The sequence below is a fragment of the Chamaea fasciata genome, unplaced genomic scaffold (genome assembly GCF_029207755.1).
Source record: "Chamaea fasciata isolate MVZ Bird 193981 ecotype frontalis unplaced genomic scaffold, bChaFas1.0.hap1 SCAF_5, whole genome shotgun sequence".
NCBI classification, from domain to species: domain Eukaryota; kingdom Metazoa; phylum Chordata; class Aves; order Passeriformes; family Sylviidae; genus Chamaea; species Chamaea fasciata.
Genome location: NW_027094090.1, coordinates 36,334,737 through 36,362,336, shown reverse-complemented (window position 1 = coordinate 36,362,336; position 27,600 = coordinate 36,334,737). Strand labels below are relative to the sequence as shown.

The 27,600-nt window shown below is 37.5% G+C and overlaps 1 protein-coding gene across 1 annotated transcript in view; it reads right to left on the bottom strand.

Annotated features, from left to right (window-relative positions):
- Positions 1-27,600, bottom strand: part of TRHDE (thyrotropin releasing hormone degrading enzyme) — a 213,232-nt gene that overhangs the window by 72,784 nt on the left and 112,848 nt on the right. The window contains exons 7-9 of the mRNA XM_066183262.1: positions 19,410-19,475; positions 2,672-2,737; positions 43-230 (exon numbers count right to left, since the gene is read on the bottom strand). Of these exons, the coding sequence (XP_066039359.1) occupies positions 43-230; positions 2,672-2,737; positions 19,410-19,475 (320 nt within the window). The remainder of the gene's footprint in view (positions 1-42; positions 231-2,671; positions 2,738-19,409; positions 19,476-27,600) is intronic.

Genomic DNA, 27,600 nt, shown 5'->3' with positions numbered 1-27,600 from the left:
ACTACAGCATCTTGAAAGATAGCAATTGAGAAATATAAGTACCTGTTGTCCCCACGGGCAGGATCCTTGGGTTTAGTATCACTATCATAAACAAAACGCTCTTGGGAGATGACTATGATGTTGTCTGTAGTTTCATTTCCCAAGATAGTGATAACAGGATAACCCATCTGTAGTGTCCACTGATCCATTACCTCCTGGATATTTACAGATTTTCCAACTCTTTTTAAAGCCTTGAAAAAAAAAAAAGAGAAGTTTCAATACACAGAAGCAGTATCTACATGTAAAACCTTCTTTCTTCCTTTTTTTTTTCTTTTTTGTCCCCTTTTGGTTTTGGTTTGATCATGGTTTTGGAGGGTAAAATAACCATCACACATGTATGCAGATACACACACACATACTCTTATACCCGGTACACACATACTACATAACTGAATTTAAGGCTCTGTGTATCTTAAAAATAAATGCTGAGTAATATTAACAGAGAGGAGAGTGACAGTCAGAAAGTCATGTTTTCCACATCATTCAAGTACTTCTGCTGTAACAGAAGAAATAACCTGCTTTACAGGATTTTAACAAGCCACAGAAAAACTAGGTCGCTATTCTTAACCAGCTAAGGTTAAAAAAGACAGTGTTAGTTAATCTAGGCGCTTACAATAAGGCATACTTGAAGGGCCCTAATTTCTAAAAGTACAGAGCTTTTCTGTTCTGAAAATCAAAATGACTAGTTATTTGAAAATACTGTCCCTTATGTCCAAAGTGAGGCTATGTATACTGAGATATCCCCTGCTGCTTCATAAACTGCACCTGTCACAACACATGGAGAATTAATGTGTTCATATTTGATTCCATATGTCAGTAAAAACGCTCTTTTACAAGTGGATTTTCATCTGAAACACAAAGAGATACTACAGCATCATGGGAGATGAGACTGCATATGAGGAGCATGGGGCATCATCTGTTCTTCAGCAACATGCTCCTAGCTGTCAAACAGTCCAAGATCACAGACTGAGCAACTTCTGATGAATACAAGCAGAAGATGTCTTCAGAACTGAAGCTGCAGTGGCACTGCATTAGGAACAAAGGGACTGGCAGCAAATGCATTTACAATTGATACAAACAGAATTATTAGGTGCAACAGTAGATATGAGCATACAGGATAGCTATAGTGGTTATAGACCAGAATACAGTCTCATTTTTTCCCTACTGAAGCTGTGGATTCTGCTGTTCTTTCAAGACAACATTCATTCCTCCAACCTCCCATTGCCCAGAACTGTCCCAGAGGCTTTAACAGAGGAAGGCAAGAAAGTTTCCTGCAGTGACATTCAACTACAGATTAAGACCTAGATTTAAAAGGCTGACTGTATGTTACTTGTCCAACTCTCATTAGCAGTCAGTACAGACATAGGACTTGGTTCAGTTGCCCACATGTAGGTGACTAATGTTATTTGACCTTTACCTGCCACTCCAGAAGAGCACAGATTTCCCCATATATCTTATGCTAAATTGGTTAGACACACCTGAATGCCTTAAACATCCTACTGCATCAAATCTGACACTAGTTGCCTATATTTGAACAACTATCTCAAGTCTCTAGTCAACAGACAGTGGTTCAGGCCTATTATAAAATAATCATGTAGTGGCTAGCCAACTGAATTACTCTCCATGCTCTGCTGACTACATTGACTAGATTTCTGGGACTCCAGTGGTTCCTATTCACTAGTGTCAAATGACACATCCTAAAATATTCAACACATTCTTTCAGAACCAGCATACCTACAACAGATGTGCTTCTAATGTGGCAGCTAGAAGCCAGGGAGGATAGAGTAAGGTACAAGCTGTTAGAAGACTGTGAGTTGACAACTGAAGACTCAGTGAGAACAATAAGATTTTGGACACCTAGTTTACATGTATGTACCTGCTTGTCTAGATGTCTTGACCTCCAGCTGAATCCTAGCTTTGGTGTCAATAGTTACAACTAGATTGCCATGCTTTGTATAGCTTGAACTGCTACTTGTGCCAAAACTTTCTGACTGTACTTCACATTGCTCTCCACTCGGTCTTTGTTTCTGGGGAAGATGCAGACTAGCTCAGACTAGTCCCACAGGGGAGAAATTCAGGCATGCTTTGCTCATCTTACAGAAGTTATAGCCAATGTGGAGCCCTAGACCAGGCTCTAGAACTCAAGCCAAGCCTGGATATAGTAATAGAGATCTCTGCAGCATGCCAAATGTCACAGTAAATAGTTCTCAGTTTACACCATACCTTGAAGTTTCAATAGGTTTGTCCTTCACAAAAATCTTAACTGCATACAAAATCACAAACACACGTGGATGGAAGCGCCAAAGCTCGGCACTTCCATGTGCTTTCCAGCTTATGGATCTCAGTGTGCTGCCACAGAGGTCAGTGAAAGATTCCATTAAGTCTTTCACTGCATATCAGTGACACAGCACATGCAGCATATTCCAACATAGCAAAGAACAGAAATGCTCCAGAACTCATATTTTTAATATTGCCACTAGGTTAACTCAAATGGAATTTCTTTGCATCAGTTTTTATATTTGCTCTGTGGTTCAAAGATCTCAATATGCACTATTTACTCCTGATCTCACCAGGAAAAACACCATCACAGATTCCTGTTTCTCCCTCAGTGCAATAGATTAAAGCATTTTACCTTTGACAGTGTGTTCCAGAGATCATTTCTGGCTGCATTGCCATACTTGTGAATGGTTAAGTAGTCCTAGAGAAACAAAATAAAAATAAAAATCAGTATTACAATACACAAGCCAAACAACTAGAGCTGTGCATCACTGCTGTTAGAAGTTAAATCACATCAATGTTTGCATTTGTTAGAAATCTGGAAATATACAATATGTCCATCCTAAGGGAATAAATAAACACTTTCTTAAGCTATTTTGCAATGAAAAAATTGTTGCTGAAATTTCATTTACAACATTCAATGCTCTTCCTTTTCAGAGAAAGTCATTCTGTAAGGTAAATATCTTTAATATATATATATTTAGAATACACGTCTAATCTTGGGAAAGGTTCCTAGGTAATTCTTGGCAATGAAAGGAGAAGCTGCTGAAACACAGTTCCAGTTGCTATTTTAGCAGGTCATTCTGCTTTGTCTAGTGTCAAAAATTTGTTCACTCGGATGACAGTTGGATTCATTACAGAAGATTTAACTGAGCAATAGTCCATCTGAACTCCAGACTCTTATCTAGGGAGATCCTGGCCCTTCAGTGTCAAAATACATCATCCTGGCAACTAGGGTTGTAACAGGTGATCACAAAGGCTCGCCACAACAGGGAGCAGTGGAGGACATGCAACAGGAATCCAACTCCATTCTTGTACACAGGGACATACAAGTGTATTTTCATGCCATCTGTGACTCAGTCTGAGGAGATTATAAACTGAATGCTTTCTCTTGTTCTGCCACAGTTTCAGTAACTGAAGGTCCATTCTTCTCCCACAACAACCAGAAAGACAATTTCCAATAAGCTTCCATCATATTAAAATAACTACCCAAATTAATAGTTTAAGCATATTACCAGCTTGGGTCTAAGTCTTTCAAGCACAAAATACTTCCTTTTTAAAATGACTTCTGGAGAGACAACACTGTTGTTTCCCACCACCCCATGTTCCTTGACAACAGCTCATTCAGTTACAGAAGTGAAATTCAGCAGTGATTATTTGAATAACACACATTTCAAGCATTTGATTGGGAGAATTAAGTGAAAAAAACAGATCAGACTTTGTACATCAACTGGTTCTTCTACAATTGAATTTCAACCATCTACACTTACACAATGGTAGAAGACAAACCCTAATTTACTGCACAATGATAAAACTGGGACAAATTTGCTGACTGTGTTATCTGTGCTTTGTGTGAAGTAAGATACTTTGGGAATAATTAGTATTTGGAAAGCACATTTTCTGATACACAAATTGTAGCACCTGTGACAGATTAAGCTTTTGTCAGCCAACTTATAGTAAAACAAGCAACAACTCCCATTTAATCACAGACTAGGAAGGCTAAATGAGAACACTGACTCTGTAAATGCAGTGCTGAGTCTTAACAATGTCATGAGACAAACTCAGAAAAAAGACATTTTATAGGCTGCTCCTATAGCAAGCACACTGTGCCTCCATTTTGTCTAAAAATACAGAATCATTTAAGGCACAGTGAAACATTCAATAGCTTCCAAAGCTAAAGAAGCTGAATTGCAAATTAGAAAGCTAAAATAGCAATAAACAAAAGTGGGACAAGGTAAATAAATAACAACAGATATACGATCCACATTTTAAGCACTACTAGAAAATGCTGCATGTATTGGTCCTTCTGAGAGATGCATTTAGAATCATTACAGAGAAAAGAAAATGGATGGAACACTTGAGAACTTCACCCAGGCAATACTCCTGTTTATCAGTCTACCATTAGACATTATATTTGACTTTCATATTTTGTGTTCAGAAAGACTCTAGAGAGATTAAATGCTTTTGCCCTCCTCTTTTGGGTTTGGTTATTTGATTTTTTTCCTTCCAATACAAAGATTGGGAGGTTTAAATGTGGCTTGTCGCTCAGTTAAAAATTTATTATCCTCCAATCTAACATGTTTATCTCACAAGGAAAAACAAAAAGAATCCTAACCTTTACCATGAAATAAGAGTATACAATAAGAAATACAACATCTTGGTACGATCCTTGTACCATAAAACATAATCGTCAATTTTGTCATTATTTCATGAAAATTGCATCAAGAGCATAAACACAGCATAAAACTAGGAGTGCTATCAAACACATGAACAAAAAGCAGTCCTAAGTGACAGCATGTATCAACATAGACTTTCAGTAGTAAACCCATACTGCCATCTCAAATCTGAGTGTGCTTTCCAAAGGCACAAGAGCAAAAGGCTTCTGAACCAGGTTCCATAAAATATCCTCTCATTCCAACTCTCATATATTGTTTTCAACAATAAACAGCAGCAGACACCTGGAAACAGGATAAAACTAGAAAAGCATACAGTGGTACCTCCCGCAAGTGCTCTTCCATCATCCAGCACTTCACAGCACAAGAAATCCTAAGCAGATTAGTATCCTTGCATTTTATGCTATCTTCTGTGAATTTGGCTGGTTGCTTTCTGAACCTATTCAAGTCAGCATTTGCAAAACCTTATGAAAAAGCATCTCCCACTTCAGTGATCTGTTGTGTGATACCTGTTCCAAATCCCTGCCTGTCCACTGGTTTCATCTGCTGCTTCCTACTTCTGGCATTAGAAGACACACTGCATTACTGTTCCCCACTTCACTCTGCCCAGGCCACTCATGTTTACACAGATCTTTATGGAATGTGCATCCACCCCAGGGCTTTTACAGGTTTTATACTGAGAACTCTGTCAGACCCAACCACTCCCAGCTCTGCTGCAGAGTTATACCACCACCTCACCTGGGTGACTCCAAAGGTAGTTTGGATAGTTTTTGACCCTGCCTGAACTTTCATTACCAGACGGTGACCCTCACTTCCTCTTCCACTGACAGGCATTCAGCTTTAAAAGGGTAAGACATATCAGCATCAAATACATATCAGGAAGTAGTAAAATAGGAGCCAAAGATCTATACATACCCTGCTTGTCTATTCTAAGGATGGAACAAGCAGGAATATAATTCATTTTTCCTCCTGGGGACTCATATATAAGTCTTAAGCAGCTTGCACAGGGGCAGAAAACATGCTCTCATTCACTGTAATTCTCCAGGGCAGGAGTATTAGCTGCCCTTAGCCTGTACATTCAGTAGAAAAAACAAAGCAAACAGAAGAGAGATGCAAGCCACAAAACAGAAAAGGAGGATGACACTGAAAACACAGCTGTCTGAATCTAAGCTGTGCTCAGCACAGCTCCAAAGGAGGCAAAGTGACTTAAAGCCACTTATTCAAAAACACATATGCCCAAAACCATCTGGCTGCAAGGCTGCTTCCCATCATAAACTTGCAAGTCTATCACAGACAAAAGCTGTTCCATTGACTGGAGTATGCTGGAGCATGAAGATATGCATTAGCCACCTTCCTGTCATCTATAACCCTACAGTGTATGCAAGCACAAAAGATGGCATGCAAATCTCTTTAACAACTCAAGAGTGCTCTTCTACAACTCTTCCAGTCTCCTTCACTGTAATGCTGCCTCTAAAGTTTTTCATTGTCATGAAGAAGGTAGGAAGAGTTCGCAGACCCTAGGGCACTGTCACTCAACATGAAAATCAAAAACACACATCCAGAAGTAATCATTTGGGTTTACATTTTCAGCACACATCCTCTCGTAATATCGTTCCCAATATTTTCACATTAAAACATGAAGCCACTCTTTGCCAAAAATAATAATGGAATGTGATACATTCTCCACTATCAATAAAAAATTAATCAGACAATGCAGTTTTCTAACATGCCTTAGCAAGTATTAACATTAAATAAATATACAAATAAATATCCTGACTCTGTGATACCATGAAAACAAAGTCCATTTAGAGCACAACCAAAACATAAGATCCTTCCCAAAATCCCAACAGATTTAGACTACAGTGTAATGTGTTATCAAACAGTAATCTTAATCTCCCCTGCAAAAGATAATTAAAAGGCTCAATGCTTTTGAAATGTTTTGAAAACTGGAGAAGGTAGCTTGAACAGCAGTAGGAACAGTGAAAAATCCTAAAAGATTTTGAAAGATGGTTTTAGTAATTCTGCATTGATTAAGCTTTCAGACTTTTTATTGTATTGGATTTTTTTAAGAAAAGGAGATTATTTAAAAGGGAACAGTCTTTCATTTCCTTGCAATATTACCTAGTAACTAAGCCTCATGGTTTCAAAATAAATTAACTACCCCACTATCCAGACATGATAATGCTCACAACTAACAAAAGTTGTGACTGATAAATACCAAAAGGTCAAGCAACTGTAGAGGAGGAATAAGTCTCCAAACACGTGTCTTACTTTCAGGGGAGATTTTACATCTATAAACAGAAACCAAAATATCAAATCTAGGACTAAACCCCTTTCTCAGTTAGCCTGTATGAAGCTGATTGCACAGCTGAAGGAACAGTTCCGGACTTACATGGGTGGTGCTGAGATCTGAAACAGAATGATATTGAATAACTTCATTCTTCTAAAGATAACTGGAAAATTCGACTATGTGAAGGAGAAAAAAGTAGCAAACTATTTTCATCTCCAATTCTTGTGGCTATGTTTCTCCTTTCTCAAGGCTCAGGAAAAGCAGACTTGCCTCTACCTACCTTCTGTTTTTTTTCATTCCTACTCCTCAGTGCACACTCTCCTCCCTTTGGCCTACAATATGTTCTTGTTCAATGGTTTTATACATGACTGCTGTATATCACCGAAGATTTAACGCTACAAATAAAACATTTAGTTCAGGTAGAAATCATGCTCTAAGGCTCCAGGTATCAAATCCAGTGTGTTTGTTTTCCTAGAAATTCATATACTTAATCTTAAGCCACCAGACACTATGTGACAGATGCTGACTCTTGGACTATAACATGCCCCTTTCTCCTCCCTTCCTTCACACTGCTAACATCAAATCTGCTATCACATATTATCTTAACATTGTCTAACATTCAAATAATAAAGCTTGGGCAAGGGTCAGAGGGTAGTGCATATGTTTGCAAAGGTGAGCAGCAAACAAGAGGGAGTGAGAACCACCGGTAAAGGACTACCACGAGCTAGCTACAAAACTGCAAAGATTCCCATAAGAGAGGAAGACTATTGAACAGAAAAGCTAAAATAGCCAACTAGATTTGCAGTATTTTTCAGCTGTACAACAGACTAATCCTGAAGAAACAGCCATAAGGAAGAGAAGTGACCACCCTCCTGTCTGGGCAGTCAGACAAGTAACAAAGTAAGGAGTAGGTAAATTACTTAAATCACCTTACTGGTCACAGTCAACACTGTGTAAGGCAAATTAGTTGGGAGTTAACTCTATTTGTGTCAAGAATTAATTTGTACCAGTGAGTCAAGCTGCAGAGCTACCTCCAAACTGAAAGAACAGCTGTTATTAGACCAGTTGTCAAAGCACTACTCCAATGCCATCTAAGAAAGAAACTGGAAACAGGTTTTTTCTGGACAAGTAAGCCAAACAAGTGGTTCACTTTCTACATTGTTTTACTAGAAGTGCCCCAAACTGCTTTCAGGCAGTCTAGTAAGAAACTCTCAACATAGAGAATACACTAGAGTCATAGAATATATTTTCATTGCAGTTTCTACCAGAGGATCAAAAACGTTGATTTTCTTCCTATACTTTAATCTATTACTGCAATAAAATGTGTTCTTCCTACAAAAAATAAAGTTACTCAAAGGTCAAGTATTTAACTAACTAAAAAAGCATTTCAACTTACAATAACAAAAAGTAGGAATCAAAGTTACATTGATTATAGCAAGCACATAAGGAGTATAAGGTAATGCCTGCAGATAGCAGGCCTGACTATGTAGATAGTCCTTACCTATTTTTAAAATTATCACATCTGTTATAGTCAGAGTATCAGATGCATTCCTCTACCTGCCTTCAGCTACAGTTTGATGATCCTTTGGTGGTACAGCCAGACTAAGCACGTCCCACAACCTTTGCTGTACCTTGGACCCATTCCCCTGTTTGTGATGCTACTTTGCAGTCTAGACCTCTGAAAAGGTCTGTATAGGAGTGAATCTAACATTCCCCACTGAGGACATCCTTTCTTCCTTGATCAAGTTTACCACGGAGGACTCCAAACCCCTCCACTGGTATAAATGAAGTGGTGTTGAGTGGCCATGAATGGAGAGGAAAAAGCAGCTGGAGATAGCATTGAGGAAAACAGAACAGTGGTTACCTAAACCAGTGTCCTGTCCAAGCATGTGCCAAGTATTATGAAAGAGACTGGACAGAAAGATAGACAGTGGTGATTTCAGACTACAGCTAAGAGAAGGACAATCAGTGCATTACATTTAAGTAGAACAAAAAATTTTATTTTTAAGTGCATTTCTCTAAATGCGATGATCAAATGTTTTTTCAAATGTTTAAGTAATGGTTGGTAGTGTCATTTCTCATCAATAAGCTAATTTTTAAGTGAATTAGTTAACATTCATTAGAAATTATGTGTGGACACTGCATTCAGAACTGAAGTAGACTAAACTCAGAAACTTCAAATTATAATAAAAACACTATCATAAATCTAAGAAAGGGAAATAACATTTAACTCCAGTTTTTAAAGTGTCCACATGGGGCTACCATGAGGTTTAACTAATCCAATTATAATTCCCACCTTCTGCTGTTTTGAATGAACTTTTGTGTAACCCTGTTTAAAATGTCTACTACCAGGAGCTTCTTAGCTAGCCTCTAGTTCAAACTCACAAATAGTAAAAAGAAGTTTAAAAAAGCCTGAAAGGTGTGCAACATACTTCAAAGCCATCGTACAAAAATTCACTTCAGCTGTACGTTGCCTTCTCTTGGGGTTACAACCTCAGTCAACACATAAAATCCTAGGGAAGGAACTCAGTGGAATCCTATCACTGTACACCAGCTGAAATTCTACCCCTTAATTTCCAAAAGGTACATTTAGACTTTTTTCATGTACAACAGTGATATAATGCTGACAAACCAGCAGCAACTGGAAAATATCCAGTCAACATGTCATATCTGCAATTAAATCATTATGTCTAAACAGCAAGCTGTAACTACTAATCAGAAAGAGTGAAACTGGAACCACACATGAAAATAAATCTTAATTTTCTCTGGAGCCAATGATGCTGAATCGGCCACATAATTATAGCATTTTACTTTGTCCTTTTTCCTTTGTAATTCATTATACTCCCAATTGATGCTAACAGTAATCAGATCAGCAGAACTGACATTTCTGGCATTATATGGGCCAATGGGAGTTCCAGCATTGATTTTGCAGGAGAAAAATTAGGGCAATGTTGAGAGTATCTCATCCATGGTATTAGAAGTATAACATTCATTTAGAGGATCCAGACAGGATCAGTGTCCTGTTATATGCAGGCTGAGATACAGGAGAAACCAGTAAAAGCAAGCAAGCAAGAGCCATCATTAAATCAATGGGACTGCTTTCTTCACTCTACCCACTGCTTGTTGATAAGAAACCAGGACTGTAAATTAGAAATAAGCCAACTAAAATCGACATGGCCCTTCGTTTTCATTCCAATACAAAAGAAGAAAAACTTCAAATGCCTATAAGGAACTCAATTTTCAATTAATAATCTTCTGTAGTGCAACTCTTATTACCCAATGGAAATGGGGCATCTAAAACCAAATAAAAATCTGTATTCAGGCAAATTTCCAGCTACTTTGAAATATAACTTACTTTTCTGAGAATCCTCATTAAAATTTTAGAAATATTAAATTGAGATGTTTATTTCCCTCACAAAATTCAACTTCACCTTTAAGCTATTAATTTAAAGACGAGGGAAGTTCCATTTTGAAACACAGCAGCAGCTGCAGTGTGGTGGCAAAGTAGTTTGCAAGCAAAGTCTAAAAGGAACAATTAGAAGGATTGCAAAGTAAGTGCATTGCAGAGTCTGATGGTATCTGCTGTGCAGTGAGAAACCTGCTAGTATATAAAGCTTGGCTTTAAAGAAAAATGTATTTGATGCACTATTTCGTAGTGGTACTAAACTATTCAACTAAGGAAAAATCCTACAGAAATAAAGCACTCTCTGAAACTGAACTGCATATATTTGAATTTGTACATTCATTTAATTCTGTCTTGTCTGGCTGTAAAATGCACTTTATCTAAAACCACACATTGCTCAATGAATATATTCTTAGTGCACACACACAAAAAAAAAAAAGATGGAAAGTTTTCCAGAGATACTTAGATGGCACCTGATAATTGTGACAGGTTGGCTGCTCATTCCTCTGCATTTACTTGAACTATGCCCAAGAATTGCTAACCAGGCAAAAAAATCTCTGCTTTACTTTTCTGTAACAATTTTCTCTATGTAAACACCAGACTTTGAAAGAAATTATTGCTACTTATCATGAAAAGGTGTCCATAAACCAATCAAGAAAACTTACTGCAAGCATGCCACTGTGTCTAGATCATAAAGACCTGCAACCCTTGTATGACAACAGTGAATAACAGATAGAGAGGTAGCAATAGTGAAGCACTGATTTATAAGTTGTTGTTTGTACCAATGAGCAAATGTTTCTCATTGTGCAAAACACCTTCATACAATTCAGCCCCTAGAGCTGCACCTTTTTTTTTTCATTTTGTGAAATGAAGACACCTTAAAAATCATTAGCCCGTACATCTGGCGATATGTGTGTCAACCTAGCTATAGTAATTTAGCTTTAAATGCATGTAGGGAAAGGAAAAGGAAGAGGAAGGGGAAGAGAAAAAGGGAGAAGGAAGAGAAGAAAGGGATGGAAAAGGAGAAAGTTTTCACAAAAGTGTGTTTTGTCCAGCATGGATTCAGGATATTTTTTCCCTGAATTTCCTCCACTAGACTGAAGATAGATTGGTTGATTGATTGACTGATTGATTGACTGATTGATTGATTGATTTCCAATGTATATAATGTGTTAACCAGGAGTTCAATCCTGCAGTATTTGTTCTGAAAATATCCCCACTGACTTCTTAAGAGCTAAGGGAAATTCTGACTGGATAAGAGCAGCAAAATCATACACAAAATGTTTCACTTCCAGTGCCCTGTAAAATCCACTGAGCTGCCTCATAGCAACAGAGGTATGGTTGGAACTGAGCTGCTATCAGGAAAACAGTGCAATTTTATTCCAAAAGAAAACATTTTTGTAAATAGCTGCTGAGCCTGCTGACATTATCTAGGAATTCATACCTATCACTCTTCCTCTTAATAATTCTTATAATAAAAATGAAGGAGAAAACAGTCATAACTGAATTTCAAATGCAACAAAAAGAAGCTCACTGAAGGCACACCAAGAGAATAGCTATGCAGTATCTGAAAATGACTAACATTGCCATAAAGGGCAATGCTGTTCCAAGAAAACAAACTGTGTTTATACACAGTGTGTATACTAATTGCTTTTCTTTTTGTAAAAAGCTTTAGCCGTAGAGCAAAAGAACAGCAAAACTTCCTCCTAATGAAGTCAACACCATCCATAACCTTGCTGTGAACCTAGGCATTGGGGACACTGCTCAGTATTGAGGTTCAGCAGCACCTACCCTCACCACATTTTATATTTCCTTGCTGTGACCTTCAATGTGGGCAAAGTGTAACTGTTTGAACTGAAATCCTATCTTCAAAGAGTCCATCTTAGATTGAATTCTTCTCCAAAATTTCAGTCAACACCAGAAAGTACTGAAAAATATCACATTTTACCTTTTTTATCAGTGTGTCCCTTCCTCTGCTGTCCCCATGCACTGGAGCAGAGTTCTTAAGGTCAGAAGGAAAGTGATCTTGTTTCAGGAAAATGCTTTTTCCTAGCACTGATCACTTTTAGATAACCCAACAGCTATAGAGACCCTGTCTCCCTGCACCGACAGCTCACAGCTGCTTAGCCTTAGAGGGAGACTCAGGCCCTGAGGCAGAGAGGAAAGAGCTCATGCCTCCCTCCTCCAGGCAACCCCCAACAGGTGGGGAAGAAAACTTTCTGGTCCAAATCCTCCAGGAACACAAAGCAGAACAGAAGGAATGGAAAGGAGTTAACATCACCAAACAGGAATATTCTGCTAACGCACCATTTCAGGAATAATCTCCCTTTGCAGAGCACCAATGTTATTTGGGGCAAAAACCACCAGCACACATGATGTGTGGCTGATAAAACTGTGGGAGCATTATGTTCAGCCAATGTTCTGCTCTCAAGAAGGTAACAAACTGTAGAACTGCAGATAAGCCAAATACCCTCACTCTGTTGCACACCAGGACAGCACTCTGGTCTCATTTGTAGCAAAGCTGGACTCCATGACTGAACCTGATGCGACATCTGTTCTGAATATCAGAAGTGGTTTGTAATGCTAAATATTTTAATGGAGTATCTTCTTGGGTTTCAAAATAGATATCCAAATGTCATGACTCTTTCATTTTACTCACATTGGTCCAATTTCCCCTCAGATGTACAGGCACTCCATTCTCATTAATTTCTTTAAAGAAATATAAGTTGAATGATCAACATTTTCTGGAGGCCCACCTTGGTGTCTTCACAGGCTGAGCAGCCACACAGCTGACAGTGATGCCAATGGAAGCTGTGCTTTGAATACATAAACTCTTCTGTTCCCTAAGTGCTAAGACACATGGGAGTTTTGCATACTTCACCTATGTAAATTTTAACTTCAGTTTCTCTGTGCCTAGATCTCCACCCTATCACCATGCCCTGTGAGGTTTATGTCCTCTGCATCAACTGTTGGTGATGCACTCTGATACCACACTGGGTGACATTTAAGAAAATTGAATGTAGCAGTTAAGAACTGGGCTACAAAGCAAATGAAAAGTACATGAAACTACTGAACAGAAGAACAGTTCAGTTAGCATGGTCCACCTTGTGTACTGAATCAGACATTGTCCTATGTAGAAAACACTGGGTACTTGCGTAATCAAAAAAAACTGGTAAAGGTGCACACACAGAAGAAAAAAAAAAAAAAAGGAAAAATAAAATTAACTTTAGCATTTCTCAAAAACTACATTTAAATTATGCAACTTCAAACAATATTTTCCTTTAAGCATTAGCATTTTGCTACACACAGTATACTCAAATACTTTCAGAGTAAGAGGAAGAATTTCCATTTTTGGACTAATACCCAAGTTTGGCCCTCACTATGCTATACATCTTTAACACTTTCAAAGGAAAAAAATACTGTGACATGACAACTTATAGAAGTTTCTTATGCAAGAAACTGACCTACTGTCTTTTACTCACCTGTGTAAGTCAAGGTGGAAGAAGATACAGGAATTCAGCCCATAATGCTGAATTCCTTAAACAAATGTAAACTAAAATCCAGAGTGATGTAAATGAGAAGCAAAAGAAATGCTGAGGGGGCAAAAAAGGTGAAAGATGCTAACAATCTCATATGATATGCAGTGTAGAAAACAGTGATGGTCAGTTTCTATGAGATTTCCTATCATTTCTTAAGTCCTCCCTTTAACATGCTCAAGTTCTCCAGTTGACAATTCTCAGATAAAGGGATTGGTAGCAAACTAACTCAGACAGTTAATTGCCAAACATCCATGGTGGTACTTTGATGTTCACCAAGGTCGTACACTGCTCTTCTAAACCAGAGGAGGTGGGTACAGAATCAGATGAAAAATACTTTACTCAGCATCTAGTAAATGCACCAGGTGCACCAGAGGTACTCCAGCTGTAAAGATGATCCTCCTGGATGGCAAAAGTTACATCCTCTGACTGAGTAAAGGAAGACTCCAGGTAGTCTCATGTGCATTGTTGATCTGAAGGCAGCATCACAGTTCACTGCTTCACTGACCTTGATCCTAAGATGCCTGATTTTTTTGTCTTTGCAGATTTTTTATGTTTTTACAGAAAACTCTTGAAAAGAAGTCTCTAATGATGTCTCATAAAACACAGCAAACAACTAACTGTTATGAATTGGTAATAAAGATGTAATAAATAGGTATTAAATAAGTACACTGTTTAATACACTATGTAAAAAACAGATTATCATATAATACCATGGAAATAGATGAAAATATTTCATGAATTACTATTTCATGCACATTGTAGGTGTCTAAAAAGCAGGAAAAAGCAGTACAGATGAAAGGAAGTTTAAGTAGCCAGCAGTATGATACTAGGAAGCGACTGAAATCTGAACTTTGCTGTATTTAATAGCCTGAACATCACACTTCCCCTGACAGCTCCTGTGAAAGGCTGACTAATTTGTTTCAATACAGTGGCCACTCTACAGCACCAAAAGACACAGTATATATCCAGAGCACTGTATGAAAATTCTTCCAAATGTACAATGTGAAGTCTAAAAAGTAGTTAATTTATCACAGAAGCAGAGATTCTTATGGTAACTAATTCAAAGTGCTGATGATGCACTAAATCAGAGTGAGTGATGAACACATACACAGCAGCAAGGGAAGTTCAAAAGGATACAGATCTATGTGATCAATGAGCTGTCACACAGCAAATGAAATGCAGTGTTGTCAAACGTACAGTAATAGAGAATGAGGCTCCAAAATAATCAAACCAAATATAAGAAAACTTAAATAAACCAGTGCAGAAATATCTCATTACAGCACTGGAGATGCCTTTTTAAACAAATCTTCCAGACATTCAAATCACTGGTACTTTTCTTTCTATTTAATTTGAAAAAAATAAAAACCAAGCACTGATTACTTGAAGAGAGATGCATTGTCAGAAAGCAGTAAAATCTTCCCAAAAATGCAATCCAGTGACACCAGATGTGTAAGAAACCATCTATTTCAAGCACAGAGTTGAAACAACAGCCTATAGAAGAAAATCTCACACAGACCTAGTATCATATTTTACATTACTACCCTGAGTGATGACTGAATGATAAGGCAAACTTAGGCCTTCTACCTCTATCAATCTGTGCAGTTCAGAAACATAATCAGAGCAAGTGGTGCTGACCAAGCCTCTTCGTACTCTAACCGCCTTCTTACCTGATTAATAGCTTTTTGACTGAAGAGTAACACCATTTTGTAAGAAGAGTACTGGCATTCAGTGATGCGCACGTCTTGAATTTTCCTGGAGCGTAAGAAACTGCACATCATGAAAGATGCCAGAACTTTATAATAAAGATAGAAATCACCTACTGTGAGAAGGAAGAATTTATTAGACATTTTCTACAAAAATAATAGCTGTAACTTTCTCATATGCAAGTGCTACCAGCTGCGGCTACTACTGTCACTATTCAATTATTCATTACAGCCAATAGAAATACATTCTCTTTTGCTTTTGTCTATGGAATGCTACAGTGAGAATGTTCTGTCTGTAACAAAATCTCCTCTTTGAAATGTCATATGATTCAAGACATCATATCTTTGAAGGGCTTTTCAAAAATCACACCTTCACTAGTCTCTTGGGTGCAGCTTTATTGTGGAACTGCCACACCATAATCAAATGGCCTTTCAAGTATATTTACCATCATAGGAACAGGCCAGTTATTCTTGACAGATTTGAATCTCTACAAAGACATCTCCACTGTAAAAATGAGCATTTCTACCAGAATTCTACTTCTTTGAAGACTCCTTAACAGAAGAGTTTGCTGAACTGTTACAGATCACATGCACACTTGTACATTTCCTTCATATTTATTGGTAAAGAATATCCACCAAAGAGCCTCATTCTCCTCCATCAACTTCTCTCTTCTTTTTAATACAATTGATTGTTTTCTTTGACAAATAAGGAATTTTTCACTCCCAAGCTGTCTCAACCTGCTCTTCAAGAAGTCCACATGCCAGGTGAGTAAGAAAAAACAGGAAATTGACAAAAAAGGTAGCACTCCTATTTGCTTCTTGCTCAAAACCTTGCTTTTTCCTCTGCTTAACCCAAAGTTTACCTTATCTGTTGTAGCATCACCTATATAAAAGCTCTAATTCTTTAGCTCCTAATAAGATGATGAATCATGCCTTGATTTTGATGAAACCACAAACAGTGCAAACAAAAATAAAGAACTACTCATTTTGGTTTATGCTATTTTAATAAGACTTTGGAATTACTCTTTTTTATCACCTTTTCAACACTTTGTAGGACATAGCTAATACACTAATAGGAATAGCAAATACACTAAGAGGAATTGCAATACTAGAAATATAATAGGGTGAAGAGGTAACAGTACAGAAGGGTCCTGGAGTGGGTGGAAGTTAACAGGATCCATCCAATGGTATTGAGGGAGCTCACCAAGTCACTTTCCATCATTTACCAGTAGTTATGGCTAACTGGATAGGTCCCAGACAACCAGAGGTTAGCAATGTGACACCCATTTACACGAAGGGTTGGAAGGATGATCTGAGGAATGACAGGCCTGTCAGCCTGACCTCAGTGCCAGGGAAGGTCACAGAGCAGATTGTCTTGAGTGCCATCCCATGGCAGATGCAAGACAACCAGGGCGTCAGGCCCAGTCAGTATGCTGTAAGAAAGGTCCTGTTGGACCAACCTGACCCCCTTCTATGACCTACTTTGTGGATGAGGGAAAGGCTCTGGATTTTGTCTACCTAGACTTTACTAAAGCCTTTGCCACCATTCCCCACAGCATTCTGCTGGAAAAACTGGCTGTGGAGGTCTTTTAGAACTCAGTTACTCAGCAAGCCATTAGAATAACACAGGAGGAATGAACCATCAAGTGCATTTTCAAAATATCCGTCATTTGAAAAGATTTATAAATAGTAGTAATATTCAATCTTGCTATTCTGAAGAAGAGACATTTAGTTGAGTATTAGAATTCCATATTAAAATAGGATTCAACGCAACATAATTCAAAAACCCAAGTGATGCTACCAAGCTAAAGAGCTAAAATGCCTAAACCAGTGCATGACAGAAAGGGTAAATTAGTCCTCCAGTTTCCCTTATCATCAGCAAAGCTATAGCCTCCCAAATGTACAGTGCAGGAACAGTATTTTGTTAGATTTGCAAAATAGAAAGAATTAAATGATTGACAGATATTTCCAACTGTATCATTTGCAGCTTATGAAAAACTTACGAACTTTGTTTTATTTTTGTTCAGCTTGAAGACATACACGTGAAAAATCTCTATCTGGATTTTAAACTGGTTTTAGTTAAAATAATCATCTTCCTACTGAACTGATGCCAAGACTTGCACTAGTCAGATTTTCACAGTTAGATTTTTCATAGACTTTCATTAGCAAACAGAATGGTTTCTATTTAGAGCCAAACCACTGAAAAGCAGAAATAATAGGAAACCATTTAAATCAAAAACTAAAGCTCCATTACAACTTTATGGTAATTATGATTAATCCCTGCATAGCTATTCTTTGATCTGAACTTTTTTCTCAGTCTATTTCAGGACAACTTGCTTGCTGTCATTTCTCAGGCAAACACAGAAGAAAACAGAAAAAAAGGGTTTAAGATCTGCACACTAAAACTTCCTTTCTAAAACCCTCCACTGGGAAACAGCGCTACTAAATTCCTCTGTGAATGGATCTGTCCAGACAAAAGTTTCTGGCTGGAATATGGAGTTTGCTGGACTAAGGACAGAAGTCTTACTGTCTTAAACGACATGATGGTTTTACCCTTGATTTACGCAAGATTTTATGAAGGAAACTTCTGATTAAAAGAGTTCTCATCTGGATGAGAAATTTATCTAATTGATCTGACCTGGTGTTACAACTAAGCAAATGATCAAGTTGGGTCCCATGAGTAAGTTATGCTACAAACCCTGAAAGTACTATCAACTCTCCAAAAAGCTGCATCTCCTCAGCAAGTTTCCTTTCATTGCCTTTGCATGGAAAACAACTCTCTGACATGACCAATGCACTCATTTAATTTTTGTTTTATATTTTATCTTCCAATTTATTTTGGTTAGAGGTAGAATTATTCTGTTAAAAAATGACCTGATCCTAGACGTAGTTTATTTAAATTTCAAAATGAAAAGCTTACTAAGAACAGATAAGATTGATTGCTCCTTCTAACTTAGCATAATTGTATTTCAGGTGAACATCAATTTACTTTAAAGGACACTTCTAAGTACCAGGCTGCATCATACATAATTCATCAATCACAGCTGCCTGTAACATGATTTACTCAAGCAGATTCCAATGGAATAGAGGGAATTGCATTGTTTTTTATGCTTTGGCTTGTTTGTTTTTAAATAGTTTACGAAACACTAATTTGTGCTGAATTATTGCTGAAAGGAGTTCATCCTTGGTAATCAGCATGTTGAATTTCTTTCTCTTTGTATAGAAATGTTACCTCTTTAAATTTCTTTTAGAAGACAGAGTTTTCAAAACAACATTAAGGCAGAGAACACTCCATGCTTATTAAAGGTAAAAATAAAGCTCAAGGATTTTGCTGTGCAGGAAGGGATGGCAAAAATATTTATCTGAAAAGCATTATTCATTTTAGGGCTGTTTATTTTCCAGCTGGCTTATATTGTTATTATTTGTTACAACAGCAGTCAAATACAGGTGAAGAGAAGTAGCTACTTTTTCAGCTAGTCCTTCACATAGTTCTCACATGGATAAAGTGGTTTTATGTGGCACTCTACACAAAACTGTGTGCCAGTTAAAGTGCAATCACTTCATACATCAAGAAATATAGATGAAATTGCATCTTCAATCAAATTCAGCTTCAGGGACATGGCGGTACCTCAGATAGCCCTTTTACATCCAGAAAAGAAAATTTTCCACAAATTGATGCAAATGTAGCCTAAAAACAAAAAGGAGACAGCAAGAGAAACTGCTAGAAATACACATCTACCCAAAGATGGAAATGCCTTTACTTACTTGTAAGCCCATTTGAAACACAGAGTGACCCATAAAGTTAGCCAACATTCTAATCAGAGCTGCACCCTATGGGAAATAATAGAGAAACAAAGTTACCAGTTTTGAATGCCAATATAATACAATAAAAACACTCAGAAGCAGGCATTTCCACCCAACACTAATATCCCCAAAACCTAATAGCTAATACAATCTTTATTTTTGCTAGAATGAAAAAAAGAGAGAGAGAGAAAGAAAGAAGATTATGCAAACTCTTGCTAGGAAAAGTGAGGAGGCAAAGTGATACTGTTAATAACCTCCCCCATATATTGAATAAGGCACAGGTCAAACAACATATTCTCCCCACTGCTGCAGCATGCACATGTCAGTTCCACAGGTGGCTGACCCCAATCCTTCTATGCACACAACAGAAATGCCCAGTTTTAAATGAGAGCAAAGAAATAGTGTCAATTGCAAATTCTACTTCAGTGATTATTCATAATATGTTCATCTTCACTACACTATTGTACATCAGGATTCAGCAATACTACTTCCCTTTGTAAAAGCCTTCAAGATCTGATGACTAAAAGTGAATAATTCCCATTAGAATTTTGTAAGATGTGGATATATATATTTGACTTAATAATAGTCAGGTTGTTTTACAGACTGTCCTGCAGAGAGGTAAATACTTGTATAGCACTCTTTCTCTACTTACAGCAGTTCTTACCCTCTTCTCCTTCAGGCAAAGCATAGAGCTCTAAAAGACAGGTGATTCTAATTCTCAGTACTTACTGCAAGAAACAGACAGATACTTGCAAGAGTAGCTTTTTTTAAGCATCCTTTTTGTGTTTCCTCACTCACTCTCAGAAACACAATTGCTGTGTATTTTCCCTCTGCACAAGTGCTCTATTCCAAGCAGAAATAACTTTGCAGATCTGATGTGACCATTTAACTACAATATGCACTTTACAATATAATTTCAAGTCAATCAGTCTTCCAATCCTAATATTTAAATGTTATACTTAGTACTGAATCACCATACAAGAGGGAGGACACTTATGATTGCAAAGGCTTTAAGAAAACATGATGCTGGAATTCAACCACCTTATCTAGAGATGAAGGTCCAGGAATTAGGTTAACACTCAATTAGCAAATAATAAAAAAAAAGAGCAACATTACATAGGTTCAAAAATTTACAGATTCTAAAGCCAAAAGGACTATTACAGCATTTATTCTGCATTAATAAAGATCAAACTGTAATTTAGACAAAAAAAAAACCCCTATGGTTTCTCTTTCTATTTTATAAAATTCAAGATCAGAATAATGTTTCAGAGTACTATACCATGTGCCACAATTAGTATTTACTCTCACAATGAAACTACACACATTTTACTAACTGGAAGGTATCTAGTTTCACTTACCTGAATTTATCTAGCTTCAGATTTCAAAACAAGACTTTATGTCTTTTCCTGCTAAATTAAAGTTCAGGGTAGTTTTGAAATATAACTGTTGTCCAATTTTTAGATCATTTTACACACATTCCACTGACTTTTTTATACAGCGACTATTTTTAAGTACTGAATGGATAATCTGTAACAAACAACACTTGAAATAATGACACAAATAAAAAATATTTATAAATTATTAGTAAATTGCAAGAAAACACAAGTCCTTAAGATAGGCAGCAACAACAAATACTATATAGGTTGCAGAGTAACTGAGCTGCTTTTAGGAATTGAACAGTGAATAAACCAAAACATGGTGTTTGCATTATTAACGCCAGGATATGTTGTTATGGTTTTATATAATCTTACTGGAAGACAAATCATATCTGGAACACATAGCAGAATAGGAAATAATGCCTTTCAAAACAGATTATTACTGAGCAGACAAGACCATAGGTCAGGAAATATTATTGCCCTTATATTACTAGAGAAACAGAATGAGTAAAGTTCTCAGAGACATTTAAGCAGATAAACAGCAGAGAAATCTATTTAAGCAGATAAACAGAAGATCTTTTAAAAATCTCATAAATATATAAATCCTATTTATTCTGTAAGTAATTTGGGCAGGGCAATCCCAAACATCTGTAGCAGTAACAAAAAACCTACAAAACCTATCAGACAAAATCCTCATCAAGAAGACATTTTTCCATTCATCACACATCCCTTTTCCTACTCACTATTTAGTATTCCAGGATGCCCTGGTTTCTTTCTCATAGTTTAAATTTCACATAGCAACAAAAGACATATTTATATAAGCACCTTGACTCTACTAGTTTCTGTAAAAAGTAAGCAAGCAAATAGTTCCATGTAATCTTGCCCATAGAGTCTTTTCTTCTATCCAGAGACCAAGAACTATCATACACACGTAAAGAAATTATAGAATTCCCCTCACAGGTAACATTTAGACACATGTTGGATGGACTATGGCTGGCCATTATACAGCAAACAAAATAAAATGGCTAGCAAAGACTCAATGGAGAGTCAAGGCACAAGGCAGGACTATTCTCTCAAGACAGATCTCTTCACAGTGATTTTAGAAGACTTTCTATCAAATAATTACCTTCAGGAAACCCAGAAACCCTACTTATAGCTTGCAGAACAATAAGTTTGTCACAGTTCTGCCATCTTCCCCACTCAGGGAAAACAAATGCTTGTTTCTTGACTTGTTTCAGGAAGGGAATGTATTCAAAAAGCAAGAGAGCTTTAAGAGGGGAAGAAGTGTCTTGGAGAGATGGGAGAATAAATAGGAGCAAATGGAGCCCTTGGGGTGGAGGGAAAAGAAATGGGAGGAAACCACTCATTTCACCTTTCCTGAACTTTTGAGAGTGGGCAGAACAGAGAAAAATGATACATTCATAAGAAATTATACATTCATAAGATGAGAAGAAGCTCTCGACATGTTTACAGCTCTGGGAAGCAGAGCAGGATAAGGCAGCAAACACTAGCACTCTGACTAGGGAGGAGGCAAAACAGGTTTGCAGGCAGGAGGATAAAAAGTAAGAGGTCTGGAGAGTAACTGGCCTAAAGAAGAGTGACTTACTAAAAGGAGGAGCTTGGAAGATGACCCTAAACAGATGGTCATGGGAGGTGAGGAAGGTATGGGCAATAAATTCAGTTACAGGAAAAACTGAATACATAGCTTTGGGGTCATCTGAATGGACCAAAATTCTGACATTCCCACTGCCTATCAGCCTGGAAAGCAGAAAACTAGGTGAAGTCCACAGGACTTATGCTGCCATACCTTCTGAAAGCCTCTCTTCTAGACCTAAACCTACAGAAAAATCCCAACAAATCTGTCCTGCTGCAGGAGATGTCCTTTGGAAGCAATCAGCACCACTCTGTGAACACCGACACACACGGAGCCTGCTCCCCACTTCAATCTGAGAGCCACTTCTGCTCTGCCAACCTCTGTCCAGCAGAGGAACAACACAGGCTGTCTAGAGAAGCGAACTTGCCTCTCCTACTGGGCAGAATGACTGTTTATTGATGATATAAGTGCCTTCCTCCAGGCAGTGGATGACTCAGTACCTTGTCAAGAGGTAAAGCACATCGGTTTAAGAGGTCTAGTGGAAAGCAGCTTTTTCCTATTCAAAAAACAGACCTAGTTCCTGTCAGTGTAAAATCTGGATTGCCTTAAGCCATTGTACCCTATCTTAATATGTCTACCCAGACAAATACACTAGTTATTCATACAATCATTAATGGCACTACCTGGGTTTAGTGAAGCACTGCTCATTAGCAGATCTCACAAGTGCTCTCTAAGATCAATGCCAATATTCTGCAAATAAAAAGGAAACTGTGGCATACCCTAGTGAAATCACTTGCCAAAGATCACCTAGCTCACTCCTCATGTATTCTATGATACAGTTGAAGCTTTCTCAGCCTCAGCATTGTGACTCCACTGCTATAGGAAAGGAAAGTAGAATATGTTGGCTACTTCATGGAAATTAGGTGCATACAGCTCTTTTTTGCAAAGTGCTCTTGAGAAAAGGCTTGTTCATGGACAGGAGCCAACACTGCCTGAAGGGATGTAATTTTATGCACTTTCTTCCCCTGAAGAAACTTGTACACTCACAACATGTAAGGACAATCCATAACCAAAACTAGAGGAGTAGAATTCCTTTGTATGCAAAATGAACATGTCTTTGAAATCTACAAAATGCAGAGCTGAGCTAAGGTATGCAGTCTAATTCTCTCCATGCAGTCTCATTCTCTCCATGCCAACATAAAATAATGTGATTGCATCCTTGATCCTAAATTAGTTTTAACTAATTTTTGAAGACCCACTCTTTACATCTTGATCCTCTTATGTCACTACAGATCACAATTACTGTAAGTCAATTTAATTCTATGATTTATTGAATGTCTCAATTTTATTACACTTGAATTCCATAATTAGTTTTTTCACTTGCAACTTGCATCTTGTAAAAATTTTTTAATACAGAAGATATTACCAAATGGAATTTTGTTTAACTGGAAACAAATTAAGTCTTATGTATGAAGCCGCAAAAACATGACTGCTACTGCTACAACACAGTACTGCTTCAGAGACACACAGGAAGTGATACACTTGATTCAATGCAGTTATCTGTAGCACCTGTGACTATAATCACTTTAGTTGTTTAGACTTCCCTTATGGTCAATGGGCTTTATGAGTCACCTCTGGATGCACTTTATCTAATCTTATAGTAAACCTCAGACTGGGGGAATTGTACTCTAAAAACACCCATCTCTTGTAATTCACTCCAAAAGCAGGCCTGAGTAACTAGCTCATATGTAGCCATCTCTGCCACAGACATCTAAAGTGCAGTGAGATGAATTCAACTGCACTGTCCAAAAAGGCCATACAGAGACTGATTCCCCACTCTGGGGGAACTCCGGAATTGTGGAGGTACAGAACTGGTACAGATCCTTTTGTATATACAGTCAAATTACAAAAATCTTGCTTTATTCTACATGCCATACTTTTACATAAGACTAGCAAGGGTAGGTACTCAACAGAAGGCCCGGGAGAGAGGGCAGAGTGCTTTGCTACCTTAGCTGAAGGTAGACGCTCTATATTGAACAGACAGCAAAGAAGTGCACTTGAAATAAAGAACTGGTGAAGCAGTTGCAGGGAAGGGAACCATATAAAAGCCAGCAAACCTGCACATAGGGTTATGCAGAAGCCAAGAGGCAGGGGCAAGAGGCCATATGTGAAGAGATACAAATAAGCTAGAAACTCCTTCAGTATTATTCTCTGAAGAACCAAAAATGATGTCATTATTCTAAAAAGTTCTCATGAGAGAAAAATGTCAGCAACACAAAACAGAAACCATGAACTACAGCTGACTTTTTGTAAAGGCAAAATAATTGATTGTTCTGTAAATGCATTAGAGTGGGGGAATGAAAAGAGATCATAATCGGCTGACCTGGAAAATACACAGCTCTTCCATCCTCCTTCCCACAGAATTTTTCATTTTTTTCCTGCAATATCAACTTCTTTTTCTTTTTAGTTGTGCTTTAGTGTGCTTTTCTGTTTTTGTTTTAACCATAGGATTGAGATTCATCTGAGTGTAAATGCCTACATTGCAGCTAAACGATGCTTACTCAGTTGTACACAGCTGAGGCAGCTGCCTAGACCTCCTTTAAAGGCATAGGAAGCAAGCACTTCAGTTCATCCTGGTTCATCCAAAGACGTGCATCTAAAATAGGACAGATGAATTTCACTCTAAAGGTGCCTGTTTATCTTCACTGATGGCACAGGGAGATGGGGGACTGGCTACTCAGTTGCAGGTGCCTACATGGTGAACATCTCAAGTGAGATGACAGCAATTTCTCTGAAGATATTTTACCCTGTAAATTACAAAATAACATTAAAAAAATATGAAAACAGTGGAAAAACACCTCTTCAAGTTTGCAAAGGTCGATACAGCATCTTGCAGGCTTACCTATCAATTTATGTCGCGTAACACCAAGTATCAATCACAGTAATTACACAAACCTCAATTTATCTCCACTGAATGTCCACCTTGCCACCCCTCTTTAGGAATTAAAGCTGTCTGATTTAGTTCAGAAAATTACTCTTGTGACATGAAAACTAAAATCAGGAAGGATCCTGGAAAGAAAAACCAGGATATCATGGTATCCAAGGTATAAGCAGGGAGTGAGATGCTAAGGAGGGGAACACTGAACTACCAGAAAAAAATTATATAACTGAGGTTCTAAAACAGAAATTTAATACCTCAATTTTCCACAAAACCTCCACCCACCAATTCTGCTTCTTCATCTCATTAAATAAACAAAACCGAAACCAGCACTAAATACAGGTAATCTATTAATTTTCTTTTACTGCACAGTAGTCAGTTCAAAATCAGTCTTGATTAATATGTAATAAGACCACTTGTTTTTCAAATACAATGGGACACAAACAGAAGGCCTACAGTTATGTTTCTTTGTGCTGACAAACCTGCAATTCACGATTAAGGTTACGTTCTCTCTAGCTAGGAGAAATGTGAATTACTCTATCCTCTGCCTCAATTACAATTAATTTTATTCATACTATTAGAGCTATTGTTATCAATAGTAAGTTCTAATAATCAGCTTCCTTTTCACTGATTAGAACAAGACTCAGACCACATACAGGCACAGACAAAGGCATCATTCTTTCATAAAGACCTCCTAATTTAAGATGAGAATCAATATACTAGTACATACCTGATGTATACTAGTACTGATGTTTTTTAATTGATCAGACACAGTACACCCACATTACATAATTCTCTCCTTAAATGATTTCCAGTGAGCTACTGGTGATGTGCCTTGTCAAAAACCTTTTTGAAATCCATTGTCTACTCACTCTCCCCTCAAGAAACTCCAGCTGGATAGCAAGAACAAAATCCCCTTTGCAGCAGTGATGACCAGGCAAGATCAGCATATTAATCCACATGCTCAGTTATCTTATCCTTTATACCCTAGAGCATCCCCATCTCAATGGAGAAGGACAACAAACTCACCAGCCCAAGCAATTCTCTGGCACAGCAACTATTTGCCAGGATGGTCTACATCCCACTGCCAGAAGTTCTGCAGCTCTATATCTGGTTGCCCTCAGAAGGTGCAGGTGGATGCCACTCAGATCTGCAGACTTCCTAACAACAGTTCCTTCAGCTACTGTTTCCCACACACCTACCTCAAATTGACGGTTTCTGCAACCTGTTACAAAGAATAAACTGAGCATGGGAATTAACCCGTTCTTCAGCAGGGAAGTCCAACACAAAAAAAATTCATTGCACTCCCCTGGTAGATCCTTAAAAATCTCAGTCCCCCTTTTACACTTTGACCATGATAGGGCCCTCCCTAGATAAGCCAGAGCCATACCTGTTGCATACAGTCAAGTAAGGCATACAATACCTCACCAGAATCACCTAAGAACACAGAAGAACTTCCAGTTTTCGGTTAATGTGTTTTAAGTACTGGTTGAAACTTATCTTTTCTTTGTATGTTGCGCCTGCAACATACAAAGAAGGATTTTCTTTTAGAACTGTGAATGTAATAAAAGCAGTATACAGGTTGTGGTTTTTTCTTTTAAATGCTGAACATATTTTTAGAGTTCTCTGTCAAATGGAAGCCTAAGGATATCCACAATTAAATGGGCTTTTAAGTAAGTGAGTATCATTTAATTTCAGCTTAAATTTCTTGAATTCATACATTATTCTTTATTTCTCAAAATCTGGGATAATTCTGTGAGTCTAAGTTCATTTCAAATATTAGAGGAGCATGTTACCAAGCACTTATACAAAGAATGTATATTTGCACTTTAATTTTGTAATGCGGACACTAGCCAAAAAGTAATATCCAAGTCACGTTTTTCAAAACAACCATCCTTTGTTGGTACTAAGCAACCACAGCTGGATACCCCATGAAATTTAGCTTATTGGGAAAAACGCAGCATGAATTAAAGCAAAATAATAATGTACATCAAACATGTAGCAAAAATGTGACATTTAAAAAAGAATAACATAAAATTTTTAAAAAACCACCAAAATTAAATATGTTGAATCTTGGAGAAATTTAACAGAAAAGAAGTATGTTTTGACTAAGTCACATCTGCAGAATTTGCTTAAACCTAGACAGAGGCATATGTATGTAAATGAATTATTTAAAAACTTGGTTAACTGATCTGCTGATACACTACATGCAGTGCACTGAATTTACTGAATTCTCCCATATGA